This window comes from Erigeron canadensis, chromosome 1, assembly GCF_010389155.1.
Source record: "Erigeron canadensis isolate Cc75 chromosome 1, C_canadensis_v1, whole genome shotgun sequence".
Taxonomy (NCBI): Eukaryota; Viridiplantae; Streptophyta; class Magnoliopsida; order Asterales; family Asteraceae; genus Erigeron; species Erigeron canadensis.
In genome coordinates, this window is record NC_057761.1 from 56,365,457 (window position 1) to 56,383,593 (window position 18,137).

At 34.0% G+C, this 18,137-nt stretch overlaps 4 protein-coding genes across 4 annotated transcripts; 3 read left to right on the plus strand and 1 right to left on the minus strand.

The window, feature by feature from the left end:
* Positions 1–377: 377 nt before the first annotated feature.
* Positions 378–3,513, plus strand: LOC122608997 (rho GTPase-activating protein 5-like). Its single transcript, XM_043782062.1, has 5 exons — positions 378–1,056; positions 1,631–1,751; positions 2,228–2,347; positions 2,523–2,753; positions 2,853–3,513. The coding sequence occupies exons 1-5, from the start codon at positions 641–643 to the stop codon at positions 3,324–3,326; spliced, it is 1,362 nt and encodes a 453-aa protein (XP_043637997.1). The 5' UTR covers positions 378–640; the 3' UTR covers positions 3,327–3,513.
* Positions 3,514–3,709: 196 nt separating this feature from the next.
* On the plus strand, positions 3,710–4,144 carry LOC122595625 (protein FAF-like, chloroplastic). The gene has a single exon (XM_043768035.1). It carries the CDS (start codon positions 3,710–3,712, stop codon positions 4,142–4,144), a length of 435 nt encoding a protein of 144 aa, XP_043623970.1.
* Positions 4,145–5,978: 1,834 nt separating this feature from the next.
* Positions 5,979–8,804, minus strand: LOC122582706 (uncharacterized protein At2g27730, mitochondrial-like). Its single transcript, XM_043755133.1, has 4 exons — positions 8,693–8,804; positions 7,836–7,961; positions 7,109–7,147; positions 5,979–6,332 (listed from the first exon to the last, which is right to left on the minus strand). The coding sequence occupies exons 2-4, from the start codon at positions 7,935–7,937 to the stop codon at positions 6,129–6,131; spliced, it is 345 nt and encodes a 114-aa protein (XP_043611068.1). The 5' UTR covers positions 7,938–7,961; positions 8,693–8,804; the 3' UTR covers positions 5,979–6,128.
* Positions 8,805–10,364: 1,560 nt separating this feature from the next.
* On the plus strand, positions 10,365–16,660 carry LOC122585275 (protein transport protein SEC23). Its single transcript, XM_043757394.1, has 14 exons — positions 10,365–10,798; positions 11,144–11,209; positions 11,344–11,397; positions 11,487–11,659; positions 11,747–11,915; positions 12,009–12,154; positions 12,238–12,392; positions 12,553–12,634; positions 12,716–12,831; positions 12,995–13,093; positions 13,997–14,120; positions 14,201–14,478; positions 15,167–15,381; positions 16,191–16,660. The coding sequence occupies exons 1-14, from the start codon at positions 10,471–10,473 to the stop codon at positions 16,400–16,402; spliced, it is 2,217 nt and encodes a 738-aa protein (XP_043613329.1). The 5' UTR covers positions 10,365–10,470; the 3' UTR covers positions 16,403–16,660.
* Positions 16,661–18,137: the final 1,477 nt, after the last annotated feature.

Genomic DNA, 18,137 nt, shown 5'->3' on the forward strand with positions numbered 1-18,137 from the left:
AAAAAAAATATTTTTAAAGTTTTGAAGTTTTTAAGCGTTTAAAAATCCCTTAATCCCTTACCAACCACACCCAAAAAATAAAAGTGTGTTTTTTTATTTATAAAGTTTTAAAGAAAAAAATCTCCGTAATCTTTTTTTTTTTGTTTTTTCCTCTATTTGAAACTACTTGTTTTCTTGAAATCAAAATACTACCAAAGATTTTTCTATTATTTTTCATTTTGTGATCGAATAAATACCAAAGATAGATAGTTGAACAAAAGACCATTTCCCTCACTCACTCGATCCCCACGCACCCACTCACTCCCCTTCCAATTAAAGAAATAAAAAAATCAAGTTCAAGATTGTGTCATCAACCAACCAAATATATATATAATTAAACTAAAATAAACAAATTAATCCAAACTTCATGTCACACACGTCCTCCATTAATCCTTCTTCATCATTTCAATTCTTACCCATTTCTTTCTTCAACCTTTAACAACAACCTGCCTTCCATGTAGACAACATATAGATACATAGATATATTGACACCCCATTATAATATAATCTCTCAATCTCAACAAAAATAATAAAAAAATCCAAACTGTACAAACTCTGCCACCATTTTCTTGATTCTTTTTTTGGGTCTTCTTTTACAGCCATGACAGAGGTCCTCCACTCACCTTCTTCTTCTTCTTCTTCGTCTTCACAAACCCATGACAACAACACATTCTTTCATTCTCTGAATCAAGAAGATTTTCAAGAATATAATAATAATAATAATAATAATAATAGTCCTACTAATAATGATAATAATAATAATCAGTTATCTTTATTAGCACTTTTGTTAACATTGTTTAGGAAATCTTTCTGGGGTTCAAATTCTGATAATAATAATAATAATAATAGCACAGTGGCGGAACAAGGAGAAGAAAGGCTGGATCTTTCTGGGATGGAGATTGGGTGGCCAACTGATGTGCGCCACGTGGCACATGTTACTTTTGATAGGTTTAATGGCTTTCTTGGTTTGCCTGTTGAATTTGAACCTGAAGTCCTTAGAAGAGCCCCTAGTGCCAGGTACATTACTTTTTACACATTTTCATGAAAATGTATTATTATATATTGTTTTTCTTGATAAAATTTCATCAGAATTTTTTATATGAATGTATGTTGTTTTTCTTGATGGATGGATGTATACAGACTTGGCCCCTTCATATTTTTTAGTATTTTGTTAAAAATGTGTGGATATACTTTATGGTAACTTTTGGATGAATATAAGGAATTGAGTTATTGCAGTTTTACATTTTTGGGATAATTCTTGTTTGAAAATAATCAAAATGATGAATGATCTTGATTGCAGCTATAAACAATTGCCCCCGTATTGAGTTATTGTAATTATGTTTATGGTTTATGCTGAATAAAGTCGTGAACGAATCATATTCAATTACCTTTTGGATTTTTTCGGATGATTACAAGTATAAAGATATCTGCCAAAATCGAATGCTATTAAACTTTGTAGTTTTGATCAGCCTAGTTTTCATTTTGGTTGTTTCTCATAAATCTTCTCTCGGTATTAGTTCACGAAGAGGGCTATGTTTAATCCTGTTGTCTTTACTCTTGTTTTTAACAAGTGTTTTGTTTCATTTTGTAGTGCTACTGTGTTTGGTGTGTCAACAGAATCAATGCAGTTGGCGTACGATTCTAGAGGAAACAGTATCCCCGTGATACTCATATTAATGCAACAACGTTTGTATAGTCAAGGTGGTCTGGAGGTCTGTTTATCTTTTCCTTTCTTCTTTTCCTGCAATATTTTTATACAAAAACGAATGATTTTGGTTGAGTTTTGAAAATGTAAATGGCTAAAGAATCCTTGTAGTTGACTAACTACTTTTCTTACAAAAACATCAATATATAGAATAGGGGTGTTTGGCGTAGCTTAAGTTTTACTGTAGCTCATAAGCCTAATTTTTGTTCGGCTTACTTTCGATTAGCTCATTCTTTTTGGTCTTTTTCTAGCTTACAAGTTTATCATGACTTAAGATTGAGAACAAGTTCTGCTAAAAAATTTTTGTAGATATATATGCAAACGAAAACCTGGTTTATCGAAACTGTTTGCCCTAATTGTATGTCCAAAATCATTTATTCCTGTCACGTGTAGTGTTCTTTTGCAAGCACTATTGCTCATTTGCAACTAAAATGCAATAACAGTCTATGGTTTTAAGCATGTAGTGTATAATGGTTGTTGCAGGCTGAAGGTATTTTCCGAATCAATGCAGACAACAACCAGGAAGAAGATCTTAGAAACCAGTTAAACAGTGGAGTGGTTCCTGATGGTATAGACGTGCACTGTTTGGCTGGTCTTATTAAGGTACATAATTTTCATCACATTCGACTGCAATTAATGAATTTTAGAACATAAACAAATTTCAATAGTTTAAAGTCAACAATTACAGTATCATTTTGCAATGTTCCGTGAAAATACTACATTGTAATTTCTGGAAAGTTCACGGTCCACAAGTAATTTGATATCTTACAATATACAGGCTTGGTTCAGAGAGCTTCCAACTGGGGTCCTGGATCCTCTTTCACCTGAGCAGGTCATGCAGTGTCAATCAGAGGATGATTGCTCCACCCTTTGCCGCCTTCTACCTCCAACTGAAACTGCCCTGCTCAATTGGGCCATTAATCTGATGGCTGATGTCGTCCAATATGAACATATCAACAAGATGAATTCACACAATATTGCAATGGTCTTTGCCCCAAATATGACACAGGTTGGTATAAAACTATGTCACGAGCATGCTTATTTTGAAGTTTCTGCTTTTCATGTATAAAGAGAAGCATATGAATTAATTCACTTTTTTTCTGTGCAGATGGTGGATCCATTGACCGCATTGATGTATGCAGTTCAAGTAATGAACTTCCTGAAAACCCTCATCACAAAAACCCTTCGTGAACGAGAGGATCGTATCGTAGAGTCCTATCCGGCCCCGGCCTCTGAACCATCTGATGAACACGGGGATCAAGGGCCAACAGTGAATTTAAATCTACAAGAGAACCATGATGAACATGAAGAGAATGAGCATCAATTCGTCACTGATGATGATCATCTTAGTGGATACTTGACAGCCTCTGAAGAATCTGATGGACCCAGGTTCTGTGTATGGCCCCCTCCCATTGAGCCAAGGACTGCAGTTAATCATACTCATGAACCCAAACCGTCTCAGACAAGTGTTCCAGACAGAAACCAACCTTTAGTCCAGAAGAGCAAAGGGACTAGCAATCTAAGTTCTATAAACCCACAAACTGGAAGGATTGAAGCATGGCGTGGATTGAAGGAAAGGTAAGCCGGCTTGTTAAGTACTTGTGAAAATGTTTGAAACTTTGTTTGTTTCTGCATAGATTTCTTTTGGGCATTTTTTATGAATTGACTACATAAACAAGTAATGATATTCTGCAATTGGTGTTATATCTCTGTGAATTCGCTTGTTATTTGAAACCATTCTGGTAAAATTTATGGTGTTTGAGATTTAATTATGTTTTATCCTGTACGTTTTTATCGCATCTTGTTGTAACATTTTTTGTAATATTTTTGAAATCTCCATGAGCCACATACCAATTCCTATTTAATAGCATCTTTCAACCCCAAAGACTAATTCTGTTCATTCAACAACAATGCCTTCATTTCCACAAACCTCAAAGGGATTCCTAACACAAACCTCGCTGGATAATGGATAAGAATAAAACCCTGGAAAACGACTTCATTTCCACCAACCAAACAAACCATCTTTCTTCCATGAGTTCAGAGAGTTTATCCATATGCACCGAAGGGCTCGGTTTTGAAAGCTTTGATGATGTGGAAGAATTGAAAAATGAAGAGTATGTTTCCGAGGAAAAGAAGGAAAGAAATGTTGTTGATACAAGAACAAAAAACGTGGTATCATCAACAGCATTACCTGATGATGGGAAGAGGTCAAGCATCACAGGAACAGAACTCCCTCCGCCTATTGGGAATGCGTGGGTGTGTCTGAAATCATTTCGGGAAAATGGTAGGTTCATTTTGAAGGAGGTGAAGATTCCGATACCAGAATTTATGTATGCATGTCGAGAAGATGGAAGATTGAAGCTGCGGTTTATTCAATATGCTGCTGATAAATGTGTTTAAGTTTAACAAAGTTAGCTTTTCCCTCAGTCGCTCATAAAAAAAATAGAAGGGCTATCAATGAGCTCGATTGTTTAACTTAAAATCATAATGAACTAATCACATAAAATTTGGTTTTAACTTGTTAGTTTAGTTTCTTTAGGTTTTGGTTTCTTTTTTCAACATATCAAATGTTTATTTAATAAGCAATTGTTATTATCAAATAACATGTCGAGTCAGACTATGTAATTCGTAATTGTGTATATATATATAGACAATAGTAGCCTGAGTTGCATATAAAACTGTGTTAACGTTCTATGAGAAATTATTATATCAGCCTATCAGGAGAGTGATCATGATTTACAATCTTGATTCTTGAATGAAATTTATCTATGTTGTTGAATTGTTGCTGAAAATCTATATAAAACAATTTTCCAAGAATTTTGTTTTGGGATATATGTAATATGAGGTAGGAAAAAATGTAGAGATTTACAAATTCCAATTATGGATATTGTGATACCGATTGACGCAAATGTTAGGAAGAAATTGAACTTGTTTATATGCATTTATAATGTTTCAAAATGGAGAATCAAGAACCACATAAACAATTTACAACTTACAACTGCGTTTTCAAAATGTCACAAACTCAAATCTCGATTTTATGCTTATTATTTTTAGAATGGTGAATCAGTCGTAGCGATCAAGTACCCACAGTATTATCCATCCAAGCGCGTCGTATGCGCACCCCGATCCACGTTCTCTCATTACCATTCTGAAGAGAGATCCCTTTGAAGAAACTCAAACTCGATACATTAGACATGTGGGTGGCCAATTCTTCTGAGTGGTTGATTTTTTTTTCTTAAAACAATTTTATGCTTATTTAACATTAGTGTTATGCAACACGTAAAATCAGTCGGGTAGAATAATACTCGTATTTAGCGAAGTGAATATCTATGGATACTAAATCTTTTTACCCAAACAAAATTTTTAACTTGTACACTTCACGAATAGTTCTTTTTTTACATCCACCGCTTGCGTAAAACAAGATATGTATACGTTCAAAGAGAGGATCGACAAAGAAATCCAAGGTTTACACATTGGCTAAAAGATGACAAGAAAAGACCACGACGGCCGAAGAACACATGATGAGCAACGAATGGTCGACATCAATTTTAAACTAAAAAAAACACGGTGTTTGATCTGAAATGAAAAGAACAGTTATGGTCCATTACATGTGATCTTGAAAGGAAGCTTAAATGCCACATGCTTAAGATATGAAAATCACACATCGATGCGGCCCCAAACTCTACTACTATCCAAATAACCATCAACGATCATCTTACATCTTCTAGATACCAAATCACCATAACGTAATGATGTAAGAGTCGCATTTTATTTCCGTTTTATATGCACAACAGTTTGCAAAACAAAACAAGAAGTAACCTAAATAGTAGTTATGACGATTTCTTCCAGATTACTCGCTAGTTAGTTGGACTTACAATGGGACATGTCGAAAGTCACCAAAAGTCTAAAAGTGTTAATTTTAATGCATGAAAGTTTACACATTCAAAATCATTCTATTCAAAAACATAGATTTTACTGAGATAGTAAAATATGGACAATTAGTACAAATGTACAATAGTGGGTAGCATTTACGTGAAAATAAAAAGAGAACAATTTATGTGACATACTGTAAAACTGTTTTAACCCGCCCGGCCCATCCATTTTGTAACTTCTACCTTGTCGTAACATTTACGTGAAAATAAAAAGAGAACGATTGCAGGCAAGCCAACAATACAGCTACAAAAAACCAATCACAAATTTAGGTCTTAGTATCTTTGATCATCATCAGCTCTTGTAACAGTTAAACAATCCATTCAATATATCATATCCAGTCAAATATGGATTACAAAATCATGGTTTCTTATTTGTTTTAACTTATCTTGCATCAACAAAAACCATTGAGAGAAGGGACTCATAAAGCAAGTACCTATATGCCTGTGAATCTTCAATCTTGAAGCTCCTCGGTCTTTTTGTCCCTTGACAAAAGATACCATCCAAGAGCGCTAAGACCAGTTACAGTACCAGCTACTACTGCGTAATTCTTGTGGATATCTGTTGATATTCCTTTCGTGGAAGTGGGCTCACTTGCTTTTGCTTCAGCTGCTGATCCACCCACATCCGCTGCTGTTGTTTCTTCGGGTTTAGGGCCCTGAATTACCAATCACATATGTCAAAGATGGATCCACCATCACTGGTAATTTGCAACTTAAACAAATCAAGCTAATATCATCCAGTCTGCATTCAAATAAATTGTAACCAGGGGTAGAAAAAGAGCAGGATTGGGCGGGCCAGGTAACAAGTCAAAGCTAGTTCAGGTCAGAACATATAACTTTTTTTCTAACATCAATTTTATTAAAGAATGGGTAACTTTTTTGTGTGCCTTGGATTGGGTAGGGTAGGCTCAAAACTTTGCTCCTCAAACTTCAACTTATCTATATTTAGTATGGCAAATATGATTACTAATGCACGAAGATTTTCATGATGCATAATGATTTCAGTTAAGAGGAAAAGATTGTTTTATTTGTTGTATTCCTTCAATACTTGTTTCATTTGAACTAGAACCTATTGCAATAATAAATTATAAACTACATAATTTCTAGGAAGCTTTATGCATTACCACTTTCTCACCAGACACCAGTTGACCAGTTTCGTGTTAGGCTTCTTTTACCCTACTTTTTTTTGGCATGTTAGAGATAAAACATACCCCAAATCAACCCATTCATGGGTAATGGGTCATAAGTGTTGGTAATAGTACTGTCTAGAATACTCATTGATTATGACAAAGTTGGGAAAATCTTTTTAGTTCAAGATCAAATATCTCACCAGTTCTTTAAAATGAGCAGTTTCAGTTTTGCAGTTCCAAATATTGAATGTTTTTAACTTTTATTGGAGACTGTATATTAAAAGACAAAGAGAAAGAGAAACCTTGTGTGCGAGCTTCTCCAATTTTTCTTTCTCAATTTTCTGCAGAAACAAAGAGGACGTTAGAGGACTAAATAGCACCTGAGAGGTCGGGCAGTATAAACAGATATCATAAAAGTATCAAAAGCCGGACTCATAAACATATTGAACAAGAAAGTACTATAAAAAAAGCCTCCCTGGATCGTTCAGTAGTTGAGATCTAACTTTGCAAGATTAGACTGAATGTTATTTGAAGTTCTATCAAAATGGGAAAGGTTGAACCACATATGATTATAGATTAAATTTCTATGAAGACGACTTCACAATAAACACTACGAGAAATTCCTTTCAAAGTGTTCTAAAATTAATGCTTTAGTATCAATAAAACGTAAGTCCATATGCATGTGCACTTAACTAGCTAAATGTCTAAATTTTATTATGGGAGACGAGGCAGAAATTCGTGGGTAGATATGTATCACTTGTGACAAAGTGATCTTGATGTCATGACTACATAAGTAGTAATAGGTTTAAGAAGTCCCCAATGTCCTTTATACAAGCATACATATTCATCAGCCAACCATATGACTGTAATGTAAAACGATACCAAAAGCGAGCATAACAACATCAAACTAACAAGACATGACGAATAACAATTAGAAAGCAAGTGGTGTTTGATATCATGGATATATCAGAAGAAAATTATCAACGACTGTGGTTACTCATATATAGCTTGCATTAGCCTGAAAATTACCTTGATGTAAACATTCTCTGCAGCCTTCTCCTCTTCACCAAGAACTTTGCCACCAGATGAGAATCTGCGATATACCGCTCTAGCCATCTGTCTTATTGCCATGGTAAGTGTCTTCAACCGTTTTCACTTCAAAAATGAAAAATAGTAAGAGTAATCCACCATAGATTTGGATGAAAAAAATTATGCTTCACGGTCATTAAGTTGTGCATAAATGATTCCGATTTTCATGTCTTCTAAGTTCTAACTGTTTGCTCTCAATGCCGATTCGAAAAATGCAAACTAACCAAAAAAAACATTTTTTCCCATTTTGCCCGTCTTCTAAGTGAAGATATCAACAACCATTCTAGTTCAATTTTACTACGAAAATGAACCGTTGGTTAGTTATATGCTTATATGCATCCGAGGTTTCAAAATAAGCTCTGGCATTAAATAAGTCAACTATTTTCTTCTTAATCGGTATGAGGGCTATCATCACGCACACACAGAAACCGACACATTTTAGATTTGTGAAGTCCAGAATCCGGAGCAATGGCAATGTATGTATGTATGTTAATGTGTAGGTATTTGATGTTAATAGTACAGAATCAATGAAACATGAACTCTTTTAATTCTATTGATAGAACTCAATATCGATATATAATCGTACTTGTGATTCTTAAAATATGGATTTATTATAAATGTAAAAGAACCTAGACATCATCGACCTAACCTGGACAATGAATGAATCATCATCATCATCGATTATCTAAAGTTACTATAGATGTATATATGCAGATAGTTGAGTAAAAAAATACTAAAATAATAATAAAAAAGCAACCTAATTTGGTGGAGAAAGTAGGGAGAAATGCTTTGATTACCTTCAGAAATGAAATGATAGATCGAGGGAGGGAGGGAGGCAGCAACGCACAGTGAAAAAATAAGAATTAAAATAGAGGTTTTGGGTCTAAAATGAAATGCTCCCGAGCGGACTAGTAGTGATGTTATTTATGGTATGGTAATAAGATAATTATCCATCCGATTCACAGTTTCGTCATAGGATATTGGGCTTCTAGCCCAGATAAGAAAAAATGTCAGAGTATCTTAATCTTAAAATGTATGATACCCCCTTAATAGCGACGGCGGGTTTATTGGTGTCGGTGATGGGTGATGATGACATCGATAATTGGTGTCCAGTGGTGTAACCGTCTAAGTTGATGTAATGGTGATAGTAAAAAAATTTTAACGGATAAAAAACTTAGAGTGTAAATTAACAAGATAAAATTTTAAAGTGTAAATTAATTCATTTAGGGAAAATTAGGTAATTTCTAATAGCCCTTTCCGTATAGAGTGTTTATTAAGGATAATTTAGTACTTTTACATCTAACCATTTTCTAACACTTTTTTTAAAATAGGGGGTTGATAATTATTATAAAAAAAAGATTGATAAGTAACGTTTTTTACGGGTTTTAGATCTTAATATGATAAGAGTGTATGAGAAGTTGAGTGTAAACAAATATATCCCTATTTAAGATATAGAGCTCTTTCCAAGTGAAAATGATAAGAAAAGTTGTTGATAAGGATAGAGAAGTTTTCAAAATTGATTTTATGTGATTAGCAGTTTACATCTTAAAGATCTGTATGTAATTTGTGTTACTTGTTTTGGGATTGACATCATATGCAGTTTATATCTACAAATTTTAGTTTTGTATATATGTTTAACTTTGATTTTAGTAATATTTAAAATATTAGATTTAAAATTGAACATTATGTTTTTTTAATGAGCATTATGATTAATGAGTTATATACTTTTTTTAAAAAAAAACTTTAATTTAGAAAAACTTTAAATGATTTGATATAAGAACACATAAAAAATTCATTTTAAAAGGACATAAAATGACGGTTATGGTGGATGACGATGATGAATAATTTAACTTAAGTAGTTCACGTAAACATTTAAACAACGTGATATGTCAACATGACAACTAACAAATGTCTAACGACAATAACTAACTATTAACTTATCACAAATGATATTTATTTAATAATCAAAAATCAAAAAATTGTGATAAATCAATTTAACTCATGTGTCTAAATATCAACCTAATAATATGATAACATATGAAATAATAAATGAATAAAATTAGCACAAAGACTTAATGTAGTTCACTTATCAAGTTTTTAAAACTTTCAATTGATTTGAAGGCGTATAAATTAAGTTGATTTATCAATTTCATAATCAAAACCTATATAAGTTGTTTTTATTAAAGATGTAAATAAAAGTTATATGAGTTGCAAATAAAAGTTTACTTTTAAAAAAAATTAAAGATGTATGAGTTGTAAATAAAAGTTTACTTAAAAAAAAAAAAAAAGTAAAGATGTAAAAATTTTAGTACTATTTAACCAAAAAGTATTAGTTGCCAACTCCATTTACCCCAACGCATTTAGGAGTTAGGACTGAACTCCAATTAATCACTTACCCCAACCCGACCCGTTTCACATAACAGTCAACAGCAAACCACACTTGTCACACCCCTATTCGTCAACAATACGTGTAACGTCAAACCCATCTAAAAACCTCATTTCAAATCACCACCACCATCTCCGTCCCAAACACCCCCCAAATCAACCAATATCAAAATCCAATCGCCACCACCAAATGTCAATACGCGCCACCGTACTCCGCTTCCCATCGGAACCGGAAGCACAGGAATCATCAGGACTACCGTGGGGAGTAACGGTAACGCCGTTCGCATCAAAAGATGAAAACGGTAACGCTCCGGTGTACGGATCCGGCGGTGATTTGATACCTAGGTGTGAAAACTGTTGGGCGTATTATAATACTTACTGTGATCAGGAACAGTGGGCTTGGTATTGCTCTCTTTGCGGAACCATAAACGGACTCTCTACCGAAACTATTTCTCGTTATTCGTCTTCCGTATCGGCTCCCGAGAACGTCTCTTCTTTTATCGACATCGAATTGCCTCGTAATTTTTTTTTTATCTTTTCTTTGAATATTTGCTTTTAGTTATAGATACAGTTAGTCATATGTATATTCAAATGTAATATTAAACTTACAAACTGTCTGCTGTGTGTATCAAACTTTTGATTCCTTGTTATTAGTTTATAAACCACTTGTAATAGGTCAGATATATACAATGCAGGTTATGCAGCAATGTATTGAAAATTTGATACGTATAACTATATATTCGAATTATGATACGTGTATAGTAGACGATCTGGAAGTAGGATACTGCAGTGACGAAATGTAACAAAGTACCTCTAGAATATAATAATTTAGTTATATAGTGAACTTTTTTTTTATGATGTAGTTGAAGGTTCTGATGAGGAGGGGATGCAAGCCAGACCGGTTTATGTTGCCGCCATTGATTTGGCATGTAAGTTTTGGTTGTTACGTTGTGCAAATTAATAATTGAATGTACTGCATGTGTCAAACTAGCGTAAAATGTGAGTAAGCTACTGAGGTTTTTATGCGTGTGTGGTTGATAAGTATTTGTTTACTCTTTTACAGCCTCTGAAGAGTTTTTAGAACTTACGAAAAGTGGTTTGTTAGCGGCGTTGGAAGGTTGGTAGTTTGAGTTTATTGTTATAAAGAGTTAACTGCGTAGATGCTATAGATGTGTGCTGAATGACGAAATGTGGCTTTGGTTGTAGCTCTTAAGCCTGGTTCTCTTTTTGGGCTTGCTACATTCAGCCACAAATTGGGTTTGTATGACGTGCAAGGACCTATTCCCGTGGTGAAAAATGTTTTCCTACCTGGGGATGCTGATGGAAGCCTATCATTTGAGCTTGAAGATGCCATGCCATTGTTTTCGTTTTTGGCTCCAGTAAGTTTATATTTTGTATGCTTGGTTTTGCTTTAAGAGTTTGTTTGCAAAAAGGGTAAATGGTGAGGCCTTCAATACTTGTTATAGGTAGAAACTTGTAAGGATCGAATTGCATCTGCCCTTGAAACGTTAAGGCCAACATCATCGTGGGGAGGTCCTGGTACAGCACAGGGAATGGGAGGACGGGGCTTTGGGCTAGCGATGGAATCACTTATTTCATACCTCGGTTCTGAACATGGCAACACTTATGCGTTAGGTCTGATGTGTACATTGCTTATGCTCGCGGACTTAAATAATGTTTGAAAAAAAATTCCAATTTTTTCTACTTTTAAAATACAATTATTCGCAGCCAGAATCTTTGCTTTCCTATCTGGACCTCCTGATTTTGGACCTGGGCAGCTCGACACACAAAGATATGGTGAGCAATATGCTAGTAAAGGAGAGGATGCTGAGCTGGCCTTACTTCCTGAACAGACACCATTCTATAAAGATCTGGTACTAATTTAAACAATCTTACAAGTTTGCGTTCTTGAGGTGAAATGTATGTAAGAAACACGTGTACTCACATATATTTATAGGCTGCTGTCGCAGTTCAAGCAGGTGTTTGCATAGACATTTTTGCTGTTACAAATGAGTACACAGATTTGGCATCCTTGAAGTTTCTTAGTATAGATAGCGGAGGCTCATTGTTCCTGTACCCAAATACTGATGATTCAACACTTCCTCAGGACATGTAAGTAACAAATACTTGATAAGGTTTGAACTAAAGTACGGATGATAAATCAAAAACTTGTTTGTTGCTGCATAAGTGCATCTTATCTCTAAGGTTACTCAAAGTTTGACATCTTAGCTATATGTGTAGCTTATACAAGTTTAATTACTTTTTTTTTCAGGTATCGTATCTTAAGCCGCCCATATGCCTTTAATTGTGTCATGCGATTGAGGACATCCTCTGAATTCAAACCTGGAAATTCTGTTAGTTGCTATCTATTCTATTCACATCATTCTGCTTTCATCATGCTTCTAATACATATGTTAATTGTCTACATTCTACAGTATGGTCATTTCTTCCCTGATCCACAATATGAAAATGTTCAGCATGTTATTTGCTGTGACTCATATGCTACATATGCATATGATTTTGATTTTGCAAATAATCATGGGTTTTCCAGGTAAAAGTTTATATTTCATTCTTTCCTTCAAGTATCATATTTTGTGCATCCCTCATTCCCTTGTTGGACATGATGTTTTATATCCGTAGCAAAATTTTGAAATGTCATTGTAACCATGTTTTGAAAATTTAAAGCTTGGTTTGTTGATTCATTTATGCTGCAGACACACAAAAGAGCTTCCTATGATACAGCTGGCTTTCCAGTACACTGTTGTGGTACCCCCAGAGGAACATCTAACTCCTGGATCAGGCCAGTCAAGTAGGTAGGTGTCATTATGCCATGCTTTATGTATCTCCTATTTTAAGTAATAACTTTCTATAGCTACGAACTATATACCCCTTTTTACTGTTAGTTCAGTTTATTTCTTTATTATCGAATGTAGCTGCTCTCTAGCCAATCAAGGTTAGCGAGTTGTTTGGATGTGTGTTTCGATAGAGATTGTGTGATATTGGATTAGTGGAATCAGATATTCAGTTGTAATGGAAAAGGCTATGGAAGATATTCAGTTGTTTGGATGTATTCATGCCATATGTAGTTGGAATGATTACATGGTCAGCTTTTTAGGTGGTTAGCCATTTCTGATTATATATAAAACTGAAATAAATTGATCATATAGGACACATCTGTGTAAAAAGTAAGAGCACTTTGGTGAAATGAAAATAGTACTCTTGTAGTTGGTTTAAAAATGGCACATGGGTAATTTGTTACTTTTAGATAGTAACTTGTTGAAACTGATTATTTTACACCAAAATAAGCAGACAATCACAAACGAAATAGTTTATCATGAAAGTTAAAAAGCAGATTGTTGCTATTTTAACTCACAATAATCAGATAACCATTAACAAGTTTCTAAATACAACTTCAAATACTCCCTATAGAGTACTTAGGTGTAGTCTTCTACTCTTTTATCATTATTTTAAGGAAACGGTACATAGGTGGTTTATCTTACTTGTTAATTTCATTGAAACTGCTATGAAACTGATATTTTACTTCAAAATAAGCTGACAATCACAACCAAAATAGTTTATCATGAAAGTTAAAAAGCAGATTCTTGCTATTTTAACTCGCAATAATCCGATAACCGTAGACCAGTTTCTAAATACAGGTCCAAATAACCCCTAAAGAGTACCTAAGTGTTAAATAATTATGTAACGTGTTTATGCAGATCGAAGTATACCCTTAAAAGGCGACTGAGAATTCGAACAATGCAATTTGGTGTTGCACATAACTTCAATGAGTTATATGACAGTGTTGATCCCGAGGTCGTTCTTTCAATACTGGTTCACAAGGTAAATTTATTTATTACCACGTTCTGATGTTAAAGTTGGCATGCTTTGATATCTATCTGTAATTTGCTCTTCCTTCACAGGTCATTCTGTCATCACTGAGTGAAGGAGTTAAAGAAGGCAGGATGTTACTACATGATTGGCTTGTAATCCTGACGGCCCAATACATCGAGGGATGCAAGAATGTTCCCAATGAGTTTGGAAGTTCAACGGGCTCACTTATTGATGTCACATTCTCTCAATGTCCACAATTACAGCCTTTACCGCGTCTAATCTTTGCTTTGCTCCGAAACCCTCTTCTGCGCTTCCATGCAGAAGGCATTCACCCAGATTATCGGATATACCTTCAATGCTTGTTCAGGTATGTCATATTCTATCTCGTGGTAAATTTTTCCTGATAAAGTTATGGAGAGAATGAGAGTGAAGTTTGAAAAATAGTTATCTATTGTTGTGTGTCTTTATTTCCTTTATGGAATTGATCGATTAAAATTATTTTTTAATGTTTGTTGTTTGGATAAATAGTTTCTACTTTTGATAATGTTACTTAACTTTCAGTTTTGGATATACTAGCTGCAACAAAAGCGAATATTTATGGTTAAATTTGAATTACTTTTTTCCCTTTAGTCTCAACCTAATTTGACAGGTTTTATTTCATTTCGCAAACCATCTGTTCTCTTTACACACAAATTTTGTTTTGGGTCATAAGTCAACTTGTCTGTACTTTTTTTGCAACCTCTAAGCTGACTTGAGATTTCTATTAAATCAAGATGGTGACGATGTTATTACTGGAATATCTTTATATCAATGCTTGTTATCTGTTGATTATATTGTGAAGTTGAAGTATTTTTTAATGGTATATGAGATTACTATGAAATCAACATGTTGATGATGATTTTACTGGATTCTTATTTTGCCATGTCAAGTAAATTAACTTGAAGGTAACAAGGGATGCCTATAGTCTGTAGATGTATATATTATCTTTATATCAATACTTGTCATATATATTATAAGTTTGAAGTTAATAGTAGTTGTGAAAAAATTTCATGCAGTGGACTTGAACCAAGTTCCCTTCACCGCGCAATATATCCTCTGCTGTCATCATATTCAACTCCAGATAAACTAGCATATCCTCGCCATTCTTTGAGCCGTGCCGCATTGCTGACAAGTGAAAGTCCTATATTCTTTCTCGATGCATTCACAACTCTCATTGTATTTTATTCATCTACAGCTGACCCTGCCCTTCCGTATCCTCCACCACAGGATTGTAAGTCGCTCGGTTTTTATTCTTTAAGAAACTTTTTACATTAAGTGGCAAGTTCAACGTGTATTCAGATTTAGTTCTGAATTCTTGTATCTGGGTTATGTTTATCTTTAATAAGTTAAATAACTAAAATTAAATCTAGTTAGAAAAGAAACTGGTTGGACGCTGCTCAAAGCATGTTTATAATTGAAGTGTATTTCAATCCCACATTGGCAAGTATGGGATTGGTTGGTGGTTTATAAACCAGGTTTTCCCTCCTCCTTTGAGCTAGCTTTTGGGAGTGAGTTCTACACCTAGCTTATGGCTTGATGTGAGCCTACTATGGGACGGATTCGTATCAAAGTGGTTCATGCACCACCTTTTATATAGCCATACACCAGCATATGAATTGTTTAACTATTTTACTCTTACCTATCTAATCTTTTCTTAACACTCCCTTTGGTGTAAGGGAACGAAAGTCGACCATTATTTTGGTGGTGTGTGGCTATAAAGATTATGTGAGAATCACCTCCCATTTATAATGCCTTTACGCATCAGATTATTTATTACTTAAATTTCAGTTGGTATTGCAAATCATAAATTCATAACTATATAAAAGGGAATTGATAATCATGCCATAAAAGTTTATTGATTAAGCACATTTATGCATTAGGTGCTTGTGCAACATGCTATAATAGTTGTATTCTGTGGTAACTTTATCAAGTTTCGTGGTAGCAATACACTTCCCTTTATAAATAGTTGTCCATTTGCCACCTGAACTTCTAAAGAGCAGTTTATTGTAATCATAAATAAATGTCAACTTTATGTTTTAGGTTTATTGAGAGCAACAATAAATAAGCTGAAGCAAGAGAGAAGCGTGACTCCTAGACTGACTTTTATTAGAGGTGGTCAAGAAGATGCCACACTGTTTGAGAGTTATCTAATTGAAGAACAGGATGTTGATGGAAGTGGATTTGCAACGGTTATGGGTTTTGTTTCCTTTCTCGAGGAGATAGGTCAGAGTGTTCTAGAATACATGAAATAGAAGTTTTGTACATATTGCATCAGGGGTTGTAGGCTTTTGTATTACACATGATAGTGAGTTATTATGCAAAGTGAATCATTTACAGAGCCTTTTTATAGGTATGTCTTTTCAGATGAGTTTTAGTGTGTGTAATAAGAGCTAAATCTAACAATTGCCCTCTCTTGTGTCTAGTAGTTAAAGATCATTATCGAAACTATACACATTGCTGTTGTAAAAGTAACCACCATTTTTCTTTGCCGGTAAATGTTCTGCTAACAATATCAATTTGGTCATTTGAAATTTGTATCTGTTGGAAAACATATTAGCGGTAATTAACCTCACATAATTTCTCAACTTCGAATCTTAGGCACTGATGTTATGCATCTATTGCTATTTACCAATTTTAATTACTTAAAGTTTTGTGTCAATATCAACAACAAGGCTTGTATGGTGCGTGCCTGAACCAATCTAATAAATGTTATCATAAAAATCTCTGTCATGGACTGGGATCGTATAAGGTTCTTGAGTCGTATGGCCAAAAGATGAGTAACAAATTGATTGTCATGGACTGGGATCGTATAAGCTGTATAGATTCCTTCAAAAGTAAATACAAAAATTAATTTTCAAAAAACAAGAAAAAATCTATTAGTTTGATTATTTGTATTAAACCAGATATACTTATATTGTCTTATACATTCTTTAGTTGAATTCTACTTTAAGTTTGAAACACAAAGAAAAGCTTCCAATAGTTGAATTCTTTAGTCATATACATTCTTTAGCTGTATAGATTCCTCTTTTCAGTTGATGTTCGATCATATGTGTATCGGATTGTTAAAGTCACTAGATCATACATGATTTTTAGAGATATAGGATATAAAACATCATTAAGTCATCAACAATATTCATAGAAAGAAAAAAAAATATAGATATGTCACACTATTAATTTGAAGGACCAACTGTCGAGAAGCTATAAAGCAGCAAGTGAGTATTATGCTGGATCATATCATCAACCAAACTCCGGAGACAGATGTCAAAGGGCTCAATCTTCATCTCATGCAAAAAAGGACGGAAGTCTTTTTCTACCATTTAGGTAGATACGGGAAATAATCTATCTACCTTAGTAGCGATATTGGGAATCAAAACCTGGAGGTCTTTTTCAATATTTAGGTCTGCCTACATCATAACCTCCCTCATACACCATCGAAGTATTGGGACTCAAAACTTCCAGAAGGCAATAGAAACAGTTTATTTCTTTCTTTCTTATATCTTCAACCGGTAGCTCTCTTATTACATTTGTTTCTGGGTACAACTGACATCAAAATTTTTATTCTTAACGTGTTTCTCTTATATTATCAATATAGTCACTTTTTTATATATGATTAATCGAAAAGACAATTAAAAAAGGACGCACAATGACAATTTGAAATTTTGTAACCACACCACGAATAGGGTTGTCTAGCTATTGTCCCGAGTGAAGCGTGTCTATTTTCAAGATTGAATCTACTTTTTCATTTTTAATTTATGTTAGATAAAATCGCGACAATAACCCAATTTTGTTGCGATTGTACCAAAATAGCCAAATTTTTTTGAATTATCAAAAAAAATAGCCATATAAATCGCAATAACTGGACAAAATCGCATATAGAATCTTAAAATCGATACAAGATCTTCACAATCTCTACGAGATTTTGTAAAATCGCTACAAGATCTTCAAGATCGCTACGAGATTTTATAAAATCGCTATGAGATTCTGAAA

Bases quoted from the DNA above. Each gene is read 5' to 3' on its own strand.
- LOC122608997 (XM_043782062.1), top strand. From the start codon at position 641: ATGACAGAGGTCCTCCACTCACCTTCTTCTTCTTCTTCTTCGTCTTCA. The intron at 1,057-1,630 runs GTACATTACTTT...TTCATTTTGTAG, and splicing joins AGAAGAGCCCCTAGTGCCAG to TGCTACTGTGTTTGGTGTGT. The intron at 1,752-2,227 runs GTCTGTTTATCT...TGGTTGTTGCAG, and splicing joins ATAGTCAAGGTGGTCTGGAG to GCTGAAGGTATTTTCCGAAT.
- LOC122585275 (XM_043757394.1), top strand. From the start codon at position 10,471: ATGTCAATACGCGCCACCGTACTCCGCTTCCCATCGGAACCGGAAGCA. The intron at 12,832-12,994 runs GTAAAAGTTTAT...TTTATGCTGCAG, and splicing joins AATAATCATGGGTTTTCCAG to ACACACAAAAGAGCTTCCTA. The intron at 13,094-13,996 runs GTAGGTGTCATT...GTGTTTATGCAG, and splicing joins GGATCAGGCCAGTCAAGTAG to ATCGAAGTATACCCTTAAAA.
- LOC122582706 (XM_043755133.1), bottom strand. From the start codon at position 7,937: ATGGCAATAAGACAGATGGCTAGAGCGGTATATCGCAGATTCTCATCT. The intron at 7,148-7,835 runs GTAATTTTCAGG...TTGTTTCTGCAG, and splicing joins CAGAGAATGTTTACATCAAG to AAAATTGAGAAAGAAAAATT. The intron at 6,333-7,108 runs GTTTCTCTTTCT...TTGGTAATTCAG, and splicing joins TGGAGAAGCTCGCACACAAG to GGCCCTAAACCCGAAGAAAC.
- LOC122595625 (XM_043768035.1), top strand. From the start codon at position 3,710: ATGGATAAGAATAAAACCCTGGAAAACGACTTCATTTCCACCAACCAA.